General features: G+C 45.1%; 2 protein-coding genes across 2 annotated transcripts in view; one reads left to right on the forward strand and one right to left on the reverse strand.

Annotated features, from left to right (window-relative positions):
• Window positions 1–2,771, reverse strand: part of ELOC (elongin C) — a 118,670-nt gene extending 115,899 nt beyond the window's left edge. Inside the window, exon 1 of the mRNA XM_069621217.1 lies at window positions 2,597–2,771. The gene's annotated coding sequence lies outside the window, so the exon portion shown is untranslated. The remainder of the gene's footprint in view (window positions 1–2,596) is intronic.
• Window positions 2,772–3,394: 623 nt separating this feature from the next.
• Window positions 3,395–19,215, forward strand: part of TMEM70 (transmembrane protein 70) — an 88,529-nt gene continuing 72,708 nt past the window's right edge. The window contains exon 1 of the mRNA XM_069621216.1: window positions 3,395–3,724. Coding sequence (XP_069477317.1) covers window positions 3,545–3,724 — 180 coding nt within the window. The 5' untranslated portion in view covers window positions 3,395–3,544. The remainder of the gene's footprint in view (window positions 3,725–19,215) is intronic.

A 19,215-nucleotide genomic window follows, 5' to 3' on the forward strand; every position in this document is an offset into this window, starting at 1 on the left:
TGTGGTTTAAATAGCTTTGGAAGAAGTCCCAAGTGTGTATCCTTCCTCCGATCAGGTATGTATCCTTCCCCGACCACACCCGGGTGGAAAGTAGTCCCACAGGTAAAGTAGTTCCATTCAGGCCTCAAGAGGGCCTGGATGTGGCAGCATGGTCTACATCAAGTAAGTGCACATTAAAACACTTGAACACATGTCTAGCTTTATGAGCCTGGCGCCTAAGGCGCCAGGACAGAGGTCCAACATGAGCCTGGCGCCTAAGGCGCCAGGACTGCGTCCAAAGGGCCCCAGTTTGGGCCCGCTGGCACTCCCCTGGGGGAAATGATGCCTGCCTCTGGGGTCACTGGGTCGGACCTGGCTCCTTGGAGGTAGGCATCATGACACATTTATGAAGTGAGGCTCGATAAGCAGAGCTCCCTTTCCGAGACAGAAAAAAAAGCATCATTTTAATTTTACAGTGATAAAAAAAAAGGGCTTGCAAGCCCGCACAGGTGGCATTTTGAAGATACCTGGTCCTTTAAGGTGATAAACCTACCTGTAGATCCAGTGTAGTGTATTTACAGTTCCATAAGGTCACATCAGGTAAGAACATATGGGAACCACCACTGGTTTATCCACAACCCAGCCATCTCACCCTCCGTCATTCTTCAGAACAATCAACCGGCACTCTGGACACCAGCATGCACACCATGACGGGCAGACTACTAAACATTTCTGCACTTCTTACATCTTTTGTAATGTGTGCTCTTCTCCTGGCTTTGTACTCTCACCCTCTTGGGTACTCTCCAACTTCCCCTTGGGCATATTCATGCCTGCGTTATCCCTCTCTCTGCGCTTGTCTCTACACAATGTGTGTCCTCTACCATGACAACTCCTGCTTGACATCTTGTATTACTTGTGCATTTGCACTCACCTGGCCAAAGTTACCCGGAACTGCCAGACCATCACCACCCATCCATGTTCTCTCTGTGTGCAAAGCATCTCAGCCCCCTCATCATCATCACTCTTCTGCATCTCCATCTCTTGCCCTATATGCCCTCACACTTTCTTTTTTTTAATCAAAGATTTTATTGGTTTTCAAGGTTAAAACATCACTCAACATTCCAGGGAGGGGCGGGGGGGAAAGTGCCAAGGAAGGGGTGTGGTGGGAAGAGAGCAAAGTAATCAAAGGAATCAACAATAACAGTTACGAACTCAGCTTCAGGGACCTTGGTCCAACCGACCGTCGAATTTCACATAGGATGATAGGGCGCTCTTAACTGAGTCAGTATTTCCCTTTCAATGGGTCTCACACAGTCACCCCTCACACTTTCTTCATTATGCTGTGCAGTCTACTTCACTATTTGTGAACTCTCTGCCCGGTGTGCTCAATTTTCACCTATCATCTCTCTTCTCCCCCCCGCCACTATTTTTTCCCCTTTGTGTGCTCTTTGGAACACTAACTAGTCCTTAAAACGTATTCATTTATCCACCCCCCACATTCGCTCACCAGCATACCATCACACTATTAACCCCTTCATCTGTACATGCCTATTCAGTTATTTGTACACACCTAAGTCTATCCACACCATCATGAGTAGTTACATTGTAATGCATTCATCTAGCACAATGTGCTAACCCATTCATATATCCTGATATGATAAGTCATTTATAACGCGCCAGTAAGCATATGTTTCTAGGCGCAACAAGACCAGGGAGGGTACTGGGGCAGACAATACAAACGATCTCGTGTGGTAGGGAGAAGTGAAAGGTAAAGTGCGATCAGGGCACTTTGCTCTGGGTAAGTGCAGCCAGGGCAGATCAGCTCTGGTTAAGTGCAAGGAGGCGGGGACTGTAGAGGTTGCAGTTACAGCCCCTAGTGCGCGTGGTACACATTCATTCATCTCCCTTCCCTCCTATGTATTCATCAATCCCAACGTTTGCATTCAAAACTTCATCCACCCTTTCTGGCAGACTTCCTTCCCCTCTAAACAGACCTTCCTCTGCCCAAGGGTGTCTGTACATGAACACAGAAAACAGTCGCGAGTACAAAACCCCGAGCTATTAGCTTTGTCAAGGCTTTTTTTTTTTGACACGAGCAATGATTGGGCTGAGCTGTCAGAAGCCGCAGTTCGCACTTTACCATGCATTGCGGACATGATGTTCATTGTCAAGACACAACTGGGCGCTGTTAAAAAATAACGTAGATGTGTGAGGAAACAATAAGACAGCCTACGGCGGGAGGATCAATTGGTCTGATGCATTAAGTAAAAGGGCAGACGCATTTTTAGCTGTGGCACGATCTATAAAAAAAATGTTAGGCCACTTTAAACAGCTGTCACTTTGGCTGTCAGTGTCAGCCAATCCAAACGTTCATACAATCTACACAATATTGGACTCTTTTTAAAACTGTGCAGGTTTTAGTGTCCTCCACCACCTCTGTATGGGACCAACAATACAATCACAATTAAGTCTTCATGTGAAAGCAAGGAGACCGCTCCAAACTGTGTGGCTCCTTCCCCACCGATAGCTTAGCCATCTGCCCCGTGCCACCACGGTCACCAAACACCTCATAACAAAGCCATCACACCCCATGACAAAGCCATCTGCATCGACTCACCTAAAGTCCGCTTTGGTCGCACCCTGCCCAGTAACTAAGCTCGGCAACCACCGTCAAGAGAGTACTTCCGGTGCAAGGGCAGGGGTTCGCTCACTGCGGACCGGATGTTGGAGCGATAATGACAACGGAAAACGCTATTATTCCATGTTAGAACCAGGCAATGTCACGCACTACCTGCCCAGCAGTTCCTCCTGTGTTCGTTGTTAAAAGTGCTGATCCGCCTGGCCTTGACATGGCTGCCGTTCGCTATGCGGCTCCGAAACAGAAAAACTGTACTGTTAATGCTGTTTTGTCTACCGTGGTCTCCCTCCTCTGACTGCTTCCGCTATCTAGGTCCTACCAGAGAAACACTAACTCTGTGATGCATCAAGAAACTGTTTTTTTTGCCGCCACGGAGCAAACAATTCTCTCATAATTCCATATCAGGGTTACTTTTATTAGTGCACTGCGTTCGAGTCCAATACAAAAGAATCCCGAAATGTTCGAAGAAGGAGTCGGTCTATGTCAGGCATTTAAATAGAGGGAGGACTGGCAGGCAGCTATTATGTGCTAGTTAATATATCGTCCATGTTACAGTTGGCATAACTCTAATTCAATGGAGAAAACGAAACTAATTCAACGGTGGAAACCGCCGAGAAAACAGACATTCGTCAATGTTATTTTCATTAAATTGGTAAATGGATAGAACGTTACGCAAGCAAAATAAACAACAACATATTTTTAGGTTTCTATGGAAATGTAGCATTCCCTAATAAAAACAAAATATGGATTGTATCGTACGCTCTTGTAATTTAGCCAACTAATTCTAGTTTAAATAGTTTCACAACGGCTTCCTCCATACCGAAAGTGTGCAACTCTTAAGAGGCTGCGCTGTTTTTTGCTCAATGGTTACGACCCCCTCGTGGAGTTGAAGGTGGTAGTATAGAGGCGTGTTATTTGACACTGAAGATGCTGAGTGTTGCGATACGGGGGTCCGTGCACCGCCATTTGGGACGTGTCTATACACGACTTTATACTTGCTTGGCAGTGAAAGCGGCCAACAGGTCCTCGGAGAGCAGTGCTAGCAGTTATGGAAGGTTGCGGTATACCATGCCCTTCGTTCCCAATTCTCTGACGTCGCAGCGCAAGGTGAAGGATCTAGCACATCGCTCTCCTGGTTTCCTCTATGTTCCCATCATGATTGGGCTCACACTATACCCAATTCTTCGGGGTAGGCAAATGTTGTGAGGGAGAGGCGATGTTAAGGCTGGTTTGCTCCTTAATGCATGCATTATATGCATCGTCTTCCTTCTTTATGGTTTCTTTTTCCTCTCTGTTCATTTTTTTTGGCTTACTACTAGTAACTACTATTTAGATATGGAGATTTAAGAACATTTGGGCTATGACCCATAAATAATAGAATGGCTTTATTAGTATTTTGCTGCGAGGAGTGTTGTTTAGTGGTCGTCAGTGTTGGCAGTAACTGGCCCAGGCCAGGAAAGTAAATTGTTGAATGACCTCTCCAAAACGAGCCGATTCCCATGTAAACAATAAGAAAAAGCAAGCACCAAAGAGATGTCTCAAAAGTAAGGAATATAACACAATAGCCAGAAATGTATGTTGGAACACAAGCTTTAATTATAATATTTTTTTGGGACCAATGGTGTTTTTTTTTCTTCAGTACTTGTATGTATAGACTTTATAAAAGTGCTTTCTTGTCTCTTCTGGTCGTTGGTCTCTCTACTCCATTGCCCCACTGGTTCTTGGCTCCATGATGAGTCACTCTTCTCTTGTCCATGACTCCTCTATTCCGTTACACATGTGGTCCAGAGTCCCTTTGCATAGCTGCCACGTAACCCTATGTCATGCTTGACACAGTGAACTAGTCTGGGCATTTCCTGTTGCATGCTGGGATTTCTAGTTTCGTTTCCCCCATTCTAGATATGGGCCTACAAGTCTTAATGGGAAACATGAAAAGCCAGATCTCATGTTGTCACATGTGACTTGGAACAATTTAGCAGCTATGCCCTTGTGAGTTGGCCCTCTTGCCGCTCTGGTCCTCGGCTACCTGGTGGGCCGCTCACCTCTGGCCCTTGGTCCATATGATCCATCCCCGCTCTGGCACTTGGATACATTGTGAGTTGGTCCTCTGATGCTTGGCTCCCTGTGAGTGTGATGTGGTACGTTGTTGGCTTTGTCAGCTGCTCATGGTGCATGTTCAGTTGCATGATTGTAATTCTGTTTAAAACTGAGTGACGCTACTATTCCAGTGTCTCTGAGGAGTCAGTGGGCAGTCAGAAGGGAGGTCCCGGGCAACTCCTGGAAACCAACAGCTTGAATGTATGCTATGGCACAGTGTCACAAGATTTATATGCATACAAGCAAATAAATGAGGCTGTGATATTTTTAAAGTGAGAAAGGTTAGCCCATGTTTGTTGAGCAAGATCTGGTAACAGTAACATCCACAAAATCATTCTACCTCCCACCCTAACTGAAAACACTTCACATCAAAGCAACACAGGTTGCGCACACACCACCAGAAGACGCATGCATAGCTCTCAACTCACACGCTTTTCGCTGGTGTCACCCGCCTTGTAAAGGGCTGACTCACCCGCCATGCCTCCTGCACGCCCATGCATTCCAATGGCCGTCTCAACCGCCAAAAACAAAATCGGGTGGTTTCACCCGCCTTTGCAACACAAATGGTTGAGAGCTATGCGCATGTCTACACTAAAGTTCCTTAAATACCTTACCAACCCACCATGTATACGCCAACACAACTCTCCACACTCCTTAAACACCACAGACAACACGTTGGTCCCCTGTACCACCTCTTTCAGAGCATGAAATGCCAGTAAACCGTGACAATTGTAGCATGCATGCTGTACAAGATAAAATAATCTAGTCGGTCATAGCAAATAATTTAATTAATTCTCATGTGCAGTCATAATCTTGAAGGTCCATGAGTTGACATGATTTTTAACACCCCTACCTCCAGACCCTGGCCTCCACCCCCAGGGGAGTGTCTGTGACCACGCGAGCAGGGGCTGTGGTAGGTGTAGGGAAAAGCATGTACCTGTCACTGTGCAACGGAGATGAGAGCATGCAACAACCCCTTCAGTAGGTGGCTACTCTCAATTGCCAACAAGGGAGAGGTTTACCAATGTCGCATACATTTATATTGATAGTCCACTGCTCACACCATCCATTAACCTTGGTGTGCATTAAAAGACATGTACCATTTATAACACATCAATAGACAGTAGAACAAATAGATGCTGGTTAAAAAATCTTCCAGGAGAGCCGGTAATAACAACCGTGAAGTGATACTAGAATAAAATACCAAAAACATCTGAGAACTCTGGAAAAAATGTTTTTTTATAAATACTTATACAGATCGGTCCAACAAAATTACGAAGTCTATTAAAACGAACTGGAACATTTTCCAGGAAGGCAAGAAGCCATTAGGTCCTCCCATTGATGGCTTTTAAAAGGCACAGAAACCTAAAGGATCAAATCATGTGCAATAATATCTGCCCAAGGACGGAAAAACAAAAGTAATTTACCAGCCCTAGTGGGGATGGAAAAAAACTAGAGGACATGTACCATGTGGAAAACGTAAATTGTGCGATACCACAGCAAGATCTAAGAAATAAGATATAGGGCTCATAGCAAAATGGCAGCAAATTGCAACTAAGAGATGGTATTCTATGCTATCTAGTGTCCATGTCCTTTGTTTATCAGCAAAACGTCAAGGAAATCCAAGACAAGGATGAGTGAGCACAAAAGCTGCATCCGGAACAAAATCAATAATGCACCGATGGTCGAGCACTTTACCACATATTATCACAATTGTGAGCAGACAGAATTGGAACTTATGCAAACTTTCCAAATGTAAAGACACCAATGTGGATAAGGCTAGACTGTTAAAAAAAATAAAAAAAACAGGAACTGATTTTTCCTACTAAATGGGACAAAATTGGATTACATAAAAATATTGCATGGCTTAAGATAAAATAAGGGATAGTTGTATAGGGCTTTGATCATACCTTGGAGGACTGCCCCTACACAGGGGGCTATATACGCTGTAGGATGGGAGTGGCACCCTACTATAGGCAGATTAATGTGGCGGCATAATGAGACTACAATATATGTAAGTCATATAAGTATTGATACAAGGGGCGGTTGTAAAGGAACCTACTGCACTTCTGGCGCATGGCCAAGAGAAGCTATACGTGATATGCTTATTTGGCTAGGTACAATGCATGTGTATTGATCGTCTAATGTTGCTTTAACTATAGGTGTGTACTGTGCGGCAAATGAGCAGTGACATAGACATGACCTATATGCGGCCAAAATTCATGTTCGTGACCTAAATGGGAGTGGGTAGCCCGTATATGCATAGTGAAACCAGGAAAGCCACACCACGATAGCTGACCCTTGTGGCTAGCACTGAGCGGACATTAGTTGAACGGCCCTCGTGATTGCGTGGGCAGGGTAATGTTGGTTAATAATGGTAGTGCAGATGCGCATCCGGGAGTTTACGCCGTAAGCAAGTAAGAGACATGGAATAGAGTAGATCCTGGCAATTTAACAGTCCTAGATTTGGTAAGCCCTAGATTCGATGCAGGGGCACAACAGGGGGTAGCACATGATGTACATGTCCATGAGACTGTTTACCAACCACAGTTTAATACCCCGCTGTTCATTTGCAGCAAGGTCTCGGGGTATCGACTTATACTCTGCATCATGCTTAGAAAGATTGTGGGGTTCCTAGACATGAATACTGAAAAAGAACAGATGTTTTAAAGTGTCGTCCAAGACTGGATACATATATATCAGAAATGTATGTAAATTCAGTAGGCAAAACTAAAGGAGCCTTTTGCTTTTATTTCCAGACTGGTAGCCAAGAAAGAATGTAGCCATCCAATAAGACATGAGGAGCTTGATCATTTGCTACACAAGTAAGATGAGGCATCAAGCTTACATAAGTTATGAGTCGTGTGAGTGAGATATATATACTGATGCTGAAATGTGGTTGTAGGTGCAGAGGAAGTCCGACCCAGGATTGATATACCGAATGAATATAAGTCAAGTAAGCAGAAGCGTGATAACAGCTGCTTAAGTAAAAAGTTAGCCATTGCTAACCTATGTTTTATATGATTGGTCCACAGAGAATCGTGGGCGGTGGTGACAAGCAAGTTGCTGGATGCTGAGCCATAGTGCATGGCTGATTTTGAGGGCCCTCTAAACCAAGAGTAGTATTGAATCAAAGTAGACGTATCTTTTTGTGCAGTAGAAGGATAATAAGGATCCTGGCAATGTATAGGCAGAAGAGTACCATATACTTGCAGTGCTTGCAGAAGCCATTCGATTCTACGGCTCCCAGTAGCACAGAAATGTTTTGACTTGCCATATAAGCAAGGCAATCAGATTGTACATTTTCACCCAGTTTAGAGTCGAAGACGGAGGTCTTTTAGTTGCTCAATAGCCCCAGAAGAAGTTCTAGAGAGTTATCTGAAGTGTTATAGAACGAAACATGTTGGGCACACGTTGGTTATGCAGACCCTGAAGAGGATGAAGCTATCAATTGCAAGTTTTGCAAAGTTGTTTATTGTGGTTTACATTGCACATTTTGTCACTTTAGCACATTGCACTTTAAAATTGGATTTAGGAGAATTTGGGTTTAGGAGATGCGTGCACTTTAAATTGTATTTAGGAGATGTGTGAGAGTATACAGACGCATGTCTGGTTTATGTAACTAAACCTTTATGCTTAAATCAAAGGGGTATTGTATAAATGTTTTTTGAAAATTAATACTAAATGTTTTATTGTAACTAAATGAGTGGTCTTTGCCTATACTAGCATTCCAGGTAGGTTTGCAGGTTTATGGAGTCTTACTAACCTGGAATCTCACATAGTTGTAGAAATTGGGTCATTAAAACAACTAGACTGCACATTATAGTTCTGCACCTCCGAGCCCCTCTTCCTCGTACCAGTAACTAGAGCATTATGGGACTTGAAGTCCCTAATGTTCTTCCTTTTTACATCATTTAATTCACTCTGATTCAATGATTCATAAAATGTGTCTTCTGGAGAAGGCTTTCAAGTAATGAATTGGTGATTCTTGATTTTATAATTCAAACCTAAGATGGAATTGGAACTATCAGAAGTGGTGATATGGGTTCCCTGCTCCCTATATGTATCATTCCCACATTTACCATAGGGGTTTTCAGAACTAGCAACTTGAGTAAAAGAGTGAAGGGAAGCCTTACTGTGACAAGCCATTAGGTATTCCATGTCTCTAACAGTCATCCCATTCCCTTGAGTGAACAGATTTTACAATGAAAAAATTAGAGTTCTCGGTTGAGGTCGTGTGGATGCACGGATGGAGATGGCTGCAGCGTGCGGTCAGTGTTCTCAAACAGCATTTTGTTGGGGAACTAGATGTCCCATGATACTGGAGACATGTGTACGCGTCCATGAAGAACGAGAGAACTGACAACATTACAACCGTGTTGCAACATTTTGAGAAACATGAGCAACTCGTCTTTGTATATGGTTACAAAAACATTCGGTGCATGCATCCCAACGACAAAAATAAAAATATAATATTCAACGGGATGCGCGAAGGTACGCTAAGTGCTGTCCTCTTTCTATGCACATGGTTTTGAAATAATTTGCTGACATCAAAGGGAGGATTCCGAGACGCCCTGCTCGAGATTCGATGCAGAGTGATGAGACGTGCACCAATTAGTACCCGGTGTGCCGGTCCCGATCCTGCGTTGTTGGTTGAACACAGCTGTGGTGCCTAACATCACTGCACACTAATTAGCCGGTCACTAGCAAGAGTGGCTTCTAATTTGGTCATGCCTGGGTGTGACCACTAGTATATCAAGGCAGTAATATACCTGCGCTGGATTTCTCAACTCGCTCAAAGCTTGATGTAATAGGCCACCATCCTGCCATGTGTCCATGTCCATGGCGGTGACCTTATTTCTTCTAGCCAGACTTTCTCATCTTGCTCTGCCCATTCCCCTCTGACAAATGTGTGCAGAAGGTGCTCCCTGGCCATATTGATCTCTACTGTGGCCATTTTTGGAAAGTGTTCATTCTTTGTTAATTTATTTCGGGTAACCAGTATTCAGTTGCTTTTTGTCTAGTTTGGGGTTGTTAGCTTTAATTGTATACTTAGGCCTGATACTTGGGGTCTTTGTTTTTGGGAGGCACTTTTTACAGCGTAACAGTGTTCCAACCACGGTTAGCCTGCTGTGTTAAGCTGTCACGGTTGAATACACAATCCCAATTCCCGGCACGAGCCCGCAAGCTGGAAAGGATTCCAATTGGGCGTCACGCCAGACCAGAACTCTTTCCCTTAGCCTAAGATGTAGCGCTCAGTTCGAATTCTAATTGAGCTGGCACCCATCTCGTATCGCACCCCTTTTTATAAATACCCTGGGTCAGAGTGGACCATGAACCAGGCCGGTTGGTGGGAATACAATATTTATTTAATTTAAGTTCAAAGAAAATCACTCCGTTTGAATGTTGGGCAGCAATCACCAATGGGGTGATAATTACAATGTAAACTAATGAAATACACTTGGTTGACCTTCTACACGAACATATCCAAAGCACAAATGAATAGGAGCACTTTTTCTATTCGGGTTGATAGCACAAGAGTTAAGATTTCCCCCTGCAATGTTCCCTCAAACCCCAATTAATCGAATTTTGAGTGGATAGAAAGGAGCAGCAAGGAGTCAGGGATATTATGCAGCAAACAGAATCAGAATCCGACCTTCCCTCACAAAATAAGAGTCAAAATGGATTTTAAACCCTTTGCAATTGCATAAAATGGCACTCGGAATTGACAAATAATTAAAATAATGTGCAGTTGACTCAAGGAGGTAAATATGATTATCACAGTATCAGGGATATAATAACACTAGCAACTACCAGGCAGGGTATCAACAAAGGGCATACAGTTCAGGAAGTCACTTGAAAGTAAAACCACAGTGCAGCCAAATCACAAGTTGACAAGTTGCACTTTACACTTTTTCAGTATTAAATGTCAAAACATTTTAAACGGGTGAAATAGACAGAATCAAAGTGCGTTTTTTAGGCTGGGTGATAGATGCACATCACAGGGACCAGCCCTCTAGATAAGGTGCGTATCGTGCTTATTTACGCATTTAATTATGGGAAATACGGATGATTTTTGTTTCTACTGCGTACCATGTATGCTGTGTTTATTAATTAAAAAGAGCATACTTTCCACCACTAGATGGCACTGTAGCAAGCTCCTGCCTTGAGGCAGGCAGGCCCTTCCCTTGCCAGTCTCTCTGAGACATGTATCCTAATCCAGGGCTCAACCCACCCCCTCGGCCCTGGAACACCTTTCCAGAAACGCACGTGTCCTTCTGCTACGTTTTTTCATTTGTAGAGTAAGCTGAGAGAGGAGGCCACAAACGCGGTGACACCAGCCAGGTAAGCAACCCGCCCTTCTGCTGCAGGCGCTTTTCATTTGCATTTTCATTTTCTGTCTGACAGCCCGGACCGCTATCTGATCGAATCTCGCATGGTCCGGGCTGTCAGAGAGAAATAAAACCGCAATTGAAACCAGTTCAAAGTATTTTGTTTCTTCCAAAGCAAATCCATCTGCTCGGGTCGGACGATCAACCAACTGCCCGTTTCCCAGAGTCAGTCCCTCTGAGACACAGGCTGTGTCCCAGATGAACTCCACCACAGTGTTGTCGATGCAGCCTGTGTGTCTCGGGAGGGCGGGGGGGCTGTGACTCTGGGAAACACGTTTCCTTTGTCATCAGCAGCATAGCCCGCCCCCCCGCCCTGTGACTCTCTGTTGCCCCCATGCCCCCATTACCTTGTCATGCCTCCTCTCCCTCCCCTGTGACTGTCTCTGTGCCCCCATGCCCCCGTTACTGTCATGCCTCCACTCCCTCCCCAACCCTCGTGACCGTCTCTGTGCCCCCTTGCCCCCTGTTACGTGTCATGCCTCCACTCCCTCCCCCCAACCCCCGTGACTGGCTCTGTGCCCCCTTGCCACCTGTTACGTGTCATGCCTACCCCCCTCCCCCACCCCCCGTGACTCTCTCTGTGCCCCCTTGCCACCTGTTACGTGTCATGCCTCCCCTCCTTCCCCCACCCCCCGTGACTGTCTCTGTGCCCCCTTGCCCCGTTACATGTCATGCCTCCCCTCCCTCCCCCGCGACTGTCTCTGTGCCCCCTTGGCCCCCGTTACGTGTCATGCCTGCCCTCCCTCCGCCCCCGTCACTCTCTGTGTCCCCTTGCCCCGTTACGTGTCATGCCTGCCCTCCCTCCCCCCAACCCCCGTGAATCTCTGTGCCCCCTTGCCCCTGTTACCGTGACATGCCTCCCCTCCCTCCCCCTGCGACGGTCTCTGTGTCCCCTTGCCCCCCGTTACGTGTCATTCCTGCCCTCCCTCCCCCCACCCTCCGTGACTGTCTCTGTGCCCCCTTGCCCCCCGTTATGTGTCATGCTTGTCCTCCCTCCCCCCAACCCCCGTGAACTTTCTCTGTGCCCCCTTGCCCCCGTTACCGTGACATGCCTCCCCTCCCTCCCCCTGCGACGGTCTCTGTGCCCCCTTGCCCCCTGTTACGTGTCATGCCTGCCCTCCCTCCCCTGCCCTCCGTGACTGCCTCTGTGCCCCCTTGCCCCCCCGTTACGTGTCATGCCTACCCTCCCTCCCCCGCCCCGTGACTGTCTCTGGCCCCTTGCCCCCCTGTTACATGTCATGCCTCCCCTCCCCCGTGACTTTCTCTGCCCCATGCCCCCATTACCGTGTCATGCTCCCCTCCCTCCTCTGTGACTGTCTCTGTGCCCCCATACCCCGCAGTTACGTGTCATTCCTCCACTCCCTGCCCCCCGTGACTGTCTCTGTGCCCCCTTACCCCCGTTACGTGTCATGCCTGCCCTCCCTCCGCCCCCCCGTGACTGTCTCTGTGCCACCTTGCCGCCGTTACGTGTCAATGCTGCCCTCCCTCCCCCCAACCCCCGTGACTGTCTCTGTGCCCCCTTGCCCCCGTTACTGTGTCATGCCTGCCCTCCCTCCCCTGCCCCCGTGACTGTCTCTGCCCCCATTCCCCCCGTTACCGTGTCATGCACCCCCCGACCTCCGTGACTGTCTCTGTGCCCTCTTGCCCTCCCCGTTACATGTCATGCCTGCCCTTCCCCGCGACTGTCTCTGCCCCCCCAGCCCCCTTGACTGTCTCTGTGTCCCCATGCCCCCCGTTACCGTGTGTCATGCCCACAACTTATTTATTGGTGTGTTTTTATAGCGCTGAAAATAAAGTGGCTAAATCAGGATATTTTTCTTTTGCATCATATCGTTTTCCATTCTGGATGTGGAAAATAAAGGTACAGTGATATTATTTTGCCCCAACATGCTGCTATAAGGATTTACATGTTGTCATGATGCTTTACTATGCAGTTTGGGTATTTTGCAAGTAAACTCTATAGGACAGTATTTTTGTAGGTCTTGACACCCAAAACTTAAATATTTGTAAGTATGGAATGGAAGAAAGTGGCCATGCCCAAATTGAAAGAGTGGGTTAAAATCCCTGCTTCGCTGTTTAGCGTAAGTGTGTGATCCTGGGCAAATATTGTAATCTCACCCTAAACTGCAACTGCAAAAAATTGAGTGCTTATGAATGATTACGTGTACACCCTTACTACAATAGTACCGTTTTAATAAGTGTAGGGCCACATTGGTATACCCGTGTGCTCCTCTGCTAGTAGCTCCAATACTGCCGCATGGAAATGCATTATTTTAAAGGTTTTTCTAAGTTAATAAAAAAAATAAAAAAAAAGAAATGCATTATTGCTGCACTGGCCCGCCTCCAATCTCGTAACACTGGATTTGACAGGCAGACAGTCCCACCAGACAGTCCCACCAGCCAGTCAGTGCACCAGAAATTCTAGTATAGCAGACTGTGGTAGAACCAACGTTACATTTTCTCCCCTGTTGCTCCCAGCAACTGAAGTGGTTTGGGCCGTCCAGAATACTGCCCCCCACTCTGCAATGTCCCTGTTATGCTATGATATTGAGTCTTTCATTGCACACCATCTGCCATTTGGACACTTTCTAGGACCTTCAGGATCTGCAAGAAGTGGGTGTTTCAGACTTAAAAGAGAGAGTTAAATGATTGTAACATTGAAGCTGCACTAGAATAGTCTCATTAAAGTTTGCCACCCCTCCACCGTCTCTGTTGGTGCTTCTCCCAACATTTGAAGGGTTAGCCCTGTCTAAATTGTACCCCAGGTGCACCCCTGCATGTGTGCACTTGTACTTACAAGTTATTTCATGGCAGAATATTTTTACGCAAGTGTAATAAAATGGTTAAAGTCAATACAGGCAACTTTGAGCTACAACTCTTTTTGTCTAGGAGTCTGATTTTACATATGCACTGGGTGTATATGTTGGATACGTTTTACTCTCTTGCAGATGAGAAAACTCATTTTTACTCTCTTGAAATTGCAGTTACTCTCTAATTTCAAAAATCATGCTTAAAATACTCCCACCTCAAAATCTTATCTGGAGCACTGACGGGGACAATATAGAAGTGAAAGAGTGACTATAGCTGAATACCTGGATGAGATTTTCAACATGGAAAGAGATTCGGTTTTGGTAAAATAAAACAGTTAAAAGAGAAAATCGGTTCAAAAAGGAAAGGGCAAGTTGTACTTAGACTAGATTGTTAAAGAAAGACACGGTACGCTCCAAGGTTAATTTGCAACTTAACCTCTTCACCCCGCGTTCAGCTGTATGTGGTAATTACTTAATTTAGTCCAAATATGACTAAAGATCTGTGCAAGACTGAGATGAGTAGAAGACGGGTGCTACGCTTGGAGCTCAAGGACAGGATGCATAGAGAATTCTGACAGTTTTAAACAAGTTATCAGGGTATGGATAGGATTACTTAGAGAGCAGGACAAAGAAAAAGTTTCAAGATGGGGTATGCTGTGTGGTGCTATGGCATTGGGAAATCTGCACTTGAGACTTGGGATTTGGGATAGTCAACCGGGTTCTGGACTGAAAGGCTCTGGTCACAGCAAGGTGGCAGACGCTCCTAGCAGAACAGCTGGGCCTGTCTGGTCACTGGATCACATGGGTACAGCTGGCCTACAGGTAGTGGGCAAAAAGCCGGTCTGGTCACAGGATACACCCGAAAGGGGGCCACAGCTTTTCCCCCTTCACTCTGAGTTAGTGGGATTTTGTTATGAGGTTTAGTTATGAAGGGTGGTTCTGCCTGGATAGGAGGACCTGAACCAACTATCCCTTTTCTGGCAGTGGAGTCTGGAATCTGCAGGGTGGATCTGGAATGTATGGATACGCAGGCGCTGGAAAATTCAGAAGTGTGTCCCTGTCTCTGCCAGCTTCCCCTTTTTATAAGGCGGGTGGCTCACAGGATTTATTGTTGGGCAGGACTAAGCTAGACCTACCCTGAAGAACCGGGTAGGTCAGCCTATGTTGGTCGCCTCCTCCAGGAGGGGACTCAGTTTATGGGGTTGTGTTTTATGAGGTGCAAAGCCACCCCCACAGTAATTTTTTGTCTATAATCAATCTTAACATAAAACACACATTTATACAGTTGTGGCATTTTTGCAAAATACCTAGACAAATTGTATTTTTCATACAGAGCATGGTGTTCCCACTCCCAGGTATGTACAACATTATTTCGCCCTTCTAATAGTTTCTCGCGGTTTTTAGTGGGAACCGCTTCACCCAAAATCCCACAATTTTAAGCACATATACATATTATCATAGGGCACATCTCCATTAATTTCTAACGTTGCATCATATGTACTTTTCCCATGATTCACATTCTCCTGGCGTTTACGTCCCATACATGCTATGGACAGCCACAATATCTTGTTTGAAAGCCACGAAAATTACCTTTAAACTGTAAAACATTTACATTACTGCATTGTCCGGTTATAGAATTAACAGTCTTTAAAGTTTATTCATTGAATAGTCTTTGAGCCAAAATGGGCTGGCCTTTGTCCTTCAACTGGGACCATTTTTTTCCCCCAGGCTACCACCAAAAGTCAGTTTAGCCGAGGGCTGCCCTGAAGTTTCCCCAGTTTGAGTGACTGGTAGGTGTCATTTCCAAAAGTAACACGTATCTGTCCTGGACATCCCTATGTGGCTCCTTCTGGGGGGGGTGGGAGGAGGCCACTCCTGTTGTCAGCACACAAGTGTCCATGTAAACGGAGCAGGAAACCTGCTTGACTGGTTCCCCAGTACAGCCAATGCATTTAATTATTTTGTTCTGAATCGGAAGCAAGTCTGTTAAAATAAAACATTATCTAGATCACCCAAACCCCCTTACACTTCTAGGCAAGGACAGGGCCTTAATCACATTGTACTCTTAAAACAGGCATTTTCCTCTTTTTGTAAAAGCTTATTTTGACACGTGGTGAATTCTGCTGGGATGTCCTCTTCCAATTCGGTTTTCTCTCCCCTCTGGATTCCAAACATTGTTTGCAGCCCTAGTCAGTCTCTCTTACACAGCAGTATGTTCAAGGCAAATGTCTGCTGAAATTGACATGTGCACAGAGATCTAGGGTTTCTTTTGAAGGGTTTATTTTGGACACTTTATTGCAAAAGTCCAGCGTTTTTCCATATGGCTGAGAGTGAAGTTTCTGCTGATTATCCAGATCTTGCCTGCCACAGCCTGTCATTCAGTGATAATGCTCTCTTCTGCTGCAGCACAACCTGAATATGGATGGGCATAGCAGGGTCTCACTGATAAAAGCAGTGTAATATTGAACAAATGACAAGAGCATCAGAACGGCATAATTTTAAATGTAAAATATTTCCTTTTCCAATGGGACAGTTTGAGCAAGCAGCAAAGCAGCGCTGCTTTTCAATTCTCTTCCTTGATCCATGTAAGACGGCACACTGACAGCCTTTCTCAGTGTGCTCCCTGTTCGATTCTGTCCAATAGGTGTTTGGCAAGACAGTGCAGCCATCATTTTGTAGCTGCAAAACACAGTTTTGATGCGAGGCAATGGTGCTCCAAGGAGCCAGCGCAGCCATTCTGCTGGTAACTGCTGAAATGCAGCTGGGAGATGGAGGGGAATTCTGCTGAGTGGGTAAATGTATCCCACATCACTTATAGATATTTCAACTACGATACTTATAACAAGAATGCCAAGTGACACAAGACCAACAAGACTCTGCATAGCAGTGAGTACTATTCTTCCCCTAACTATATATTAAGAGGGGTGTTTAGGGATGGAAAGAAAAAGGCATAAAGGGACGTGCTTTCGACCGTCCTGCCTTCCCTCATAGGCATGGGAGAAGAGTTTGGTATGCTGTAACATGACTGGCAATATCCTACACACACAGGCAGTAGTGACACCGGTGTTGTCTATACCTGTCTCCTTGTTATAACAGGACTACGAATGTGAGGAAGTTATCACACCGTTCTGGTGTGGACCAGAGGCAAGCCTTGGGTATCGTGCTGTTAAGACTCTGCATAGCAGTGAGTACCCCTTCTTTCCTCTAATTATGTATGAAGTGGGGGTGTGAGGCTAAGTATTCAAAGAAGGTACATGGGGATTTGCTTTCTGACTCTCTTGCCTTGTCTCATAGGCTCTGTCCTGATGTGATCAAATCGCCTGAGCATTTAGGATTTGGCCCATAGTTTTGATGACCTCCAAGATACCAGCTGGAGGTCAGTCCAATATGAATAAGTTACATGTACACATTCGTTTTTTTTTTTGTTGTTGTTTTTTTTGCAGAAAAATGAGAATGGCAAGTAACTAGTATGGTGGTAATAGTTTGCAATTATTTTTTAGATGTCTCCCACTCCATGTACCCAGAAGTGAGGCATATTTTTGTACTCGGCTTCTGTCCTGAATGAAGAAGGTTGGGATAATAGAGGGCTATATACTGAAGCCCAGAGATACCAACTGAAACGCGTGTCGACTAACATCGTCTGTTGTTTAACAGATAGACACGTCTATAAAAGAAAGGGGTGTAAAAATAATGTGTAAATAATTTGTGTTTATAAGGTCATATATATCATGAAATCAGATGTCAATATAGATGAATAGGATTTGTGTATTAATGGTTGAGTGCATGTGTGCGATGGAGAAAAATGAATGGAGCTTTATGTAATGATTGATTTATGAAAAATGTTGTTCAAGTACCATTTAAAGATTGTTTAGAATTTTGAATACATTAGATTTATTGTTGCAACATTTAGTGACGAGTCTCTTGCCATTCTCGATCTAACGGTCCATTTGTTTGTACATATCCTTTTCTTACCTGGAGGACCGTACAGTATCTCGGGTACCCTTTTATTTTGAAACTCATTCCCACATTTACCATAGGGGTTTTCAGAATTGACAACTTGAGTAACAGTGTGAAGGGGAGCCTTGCTATGACAACAAGCCATTAGGTATTCCGGTATTAAAGAAACCTTACCCTTGGAAGAGGATAAATACTGTCTCCTAACCAAGTCATCCCATTCCCTTGGAGGCCTTCTCCCAGGTGATCCACCCGGCTAATACCATCCCCAGGGTGAGAATCATGTAGCAGCTGCCTTCCCCTGGCCACCTGAGAGGAGAGTTCAGGCAGGGATTCAGCAGGATTCCTCACACCATGTAACAGAGACATTTTAGCAATACATGTGGGCGTTCCCTTTTCTGGTGCAGTGCTTCTAAACTGAGGAGTGTTCACACGGGTGTGTGTGATGGGGGAATTTGTCATAAATAAACTGAAGGATCTGGCATGTGTTCTTTTTGATTAAGTAGGAATAAGGTTTTGCAAGCATGCAAACACGTGTAGCCTTAAATGCCTACTTTCCAAGAGTTTTGTGCATATATAAAGGTCTCAAAATGTCCATGTCGGGTGGATTGGCTCATTCAGTCCTGGATTTTGCTTTGCATTCTGGGACTTCAGCATTATTTATAATTGTCCCAGTAGGGAAATGGAGAAGCAGAAATTGATGAGTTACCTGCACCTGAAGTGGGACCCTCTGCATGTCATTGCCGTCTGATTGCTTTAAGAATAAAATAATAAGACAGACTTCATTATGGACTTGCTCTTTTTGTACTTATTTAGTTTTGTCTGTTAGGTCGTGCGTAACGGAAAGCTATAAGCCAAAATCATTGGAGTACAGCTTGGGGAAGAGATGACCTGTGAGAAGGGATGCACAGCGTGTGTGTTTTTTGTTTTGGTTATTTACCAACTCTTTGTCTGCCCATGGCCAACCTTAACCACTTACTTGGCAATCTCCACACACTACCTGCCTTTCGCAAAACACATCTTCCTGGCATCTCTTTGAGCGAACTCTATCAAGTAGTAACAACAAACGTTGTCATGTCAGTGTTCATCTTTAAGCAGCCTGTCAGAGGGTTAATGGCTTATTTTCATTTGCAAATGTGTTACTGATGTAATAAAAATGTCTTAGCTGTGTGCTTTCGACCACTTAATTTATACCTGTTGCTTGCACTGAAGTACTTATAAAACTAGCATTGACAAAGCCAACAGTTTTTCTTGGTGTGTAAGTATTGGGTGGGCATTTGCCTAGGTAATCGCAACATGTTCCACCTCTTGCCATGTTATGTCCAAGTACTACCATCATGGCAGT

Source organism: Ambystoma mexicanum, chromosome 5q, assembly GCF_040938575.1.
Source record: "Ambystoma mexicanum isolate Mex_15411 chromosome 5q, UKY_AmexF1_1, whole genome shotgun sequence".
NCBI classification, from domain to species: domain Eukaryota; kingdom Metazoa; phylum Chordata; class Amphibia; order Caudata; family Ambystomatidae; genus Ambystoma; species Ambystoma mexicanum.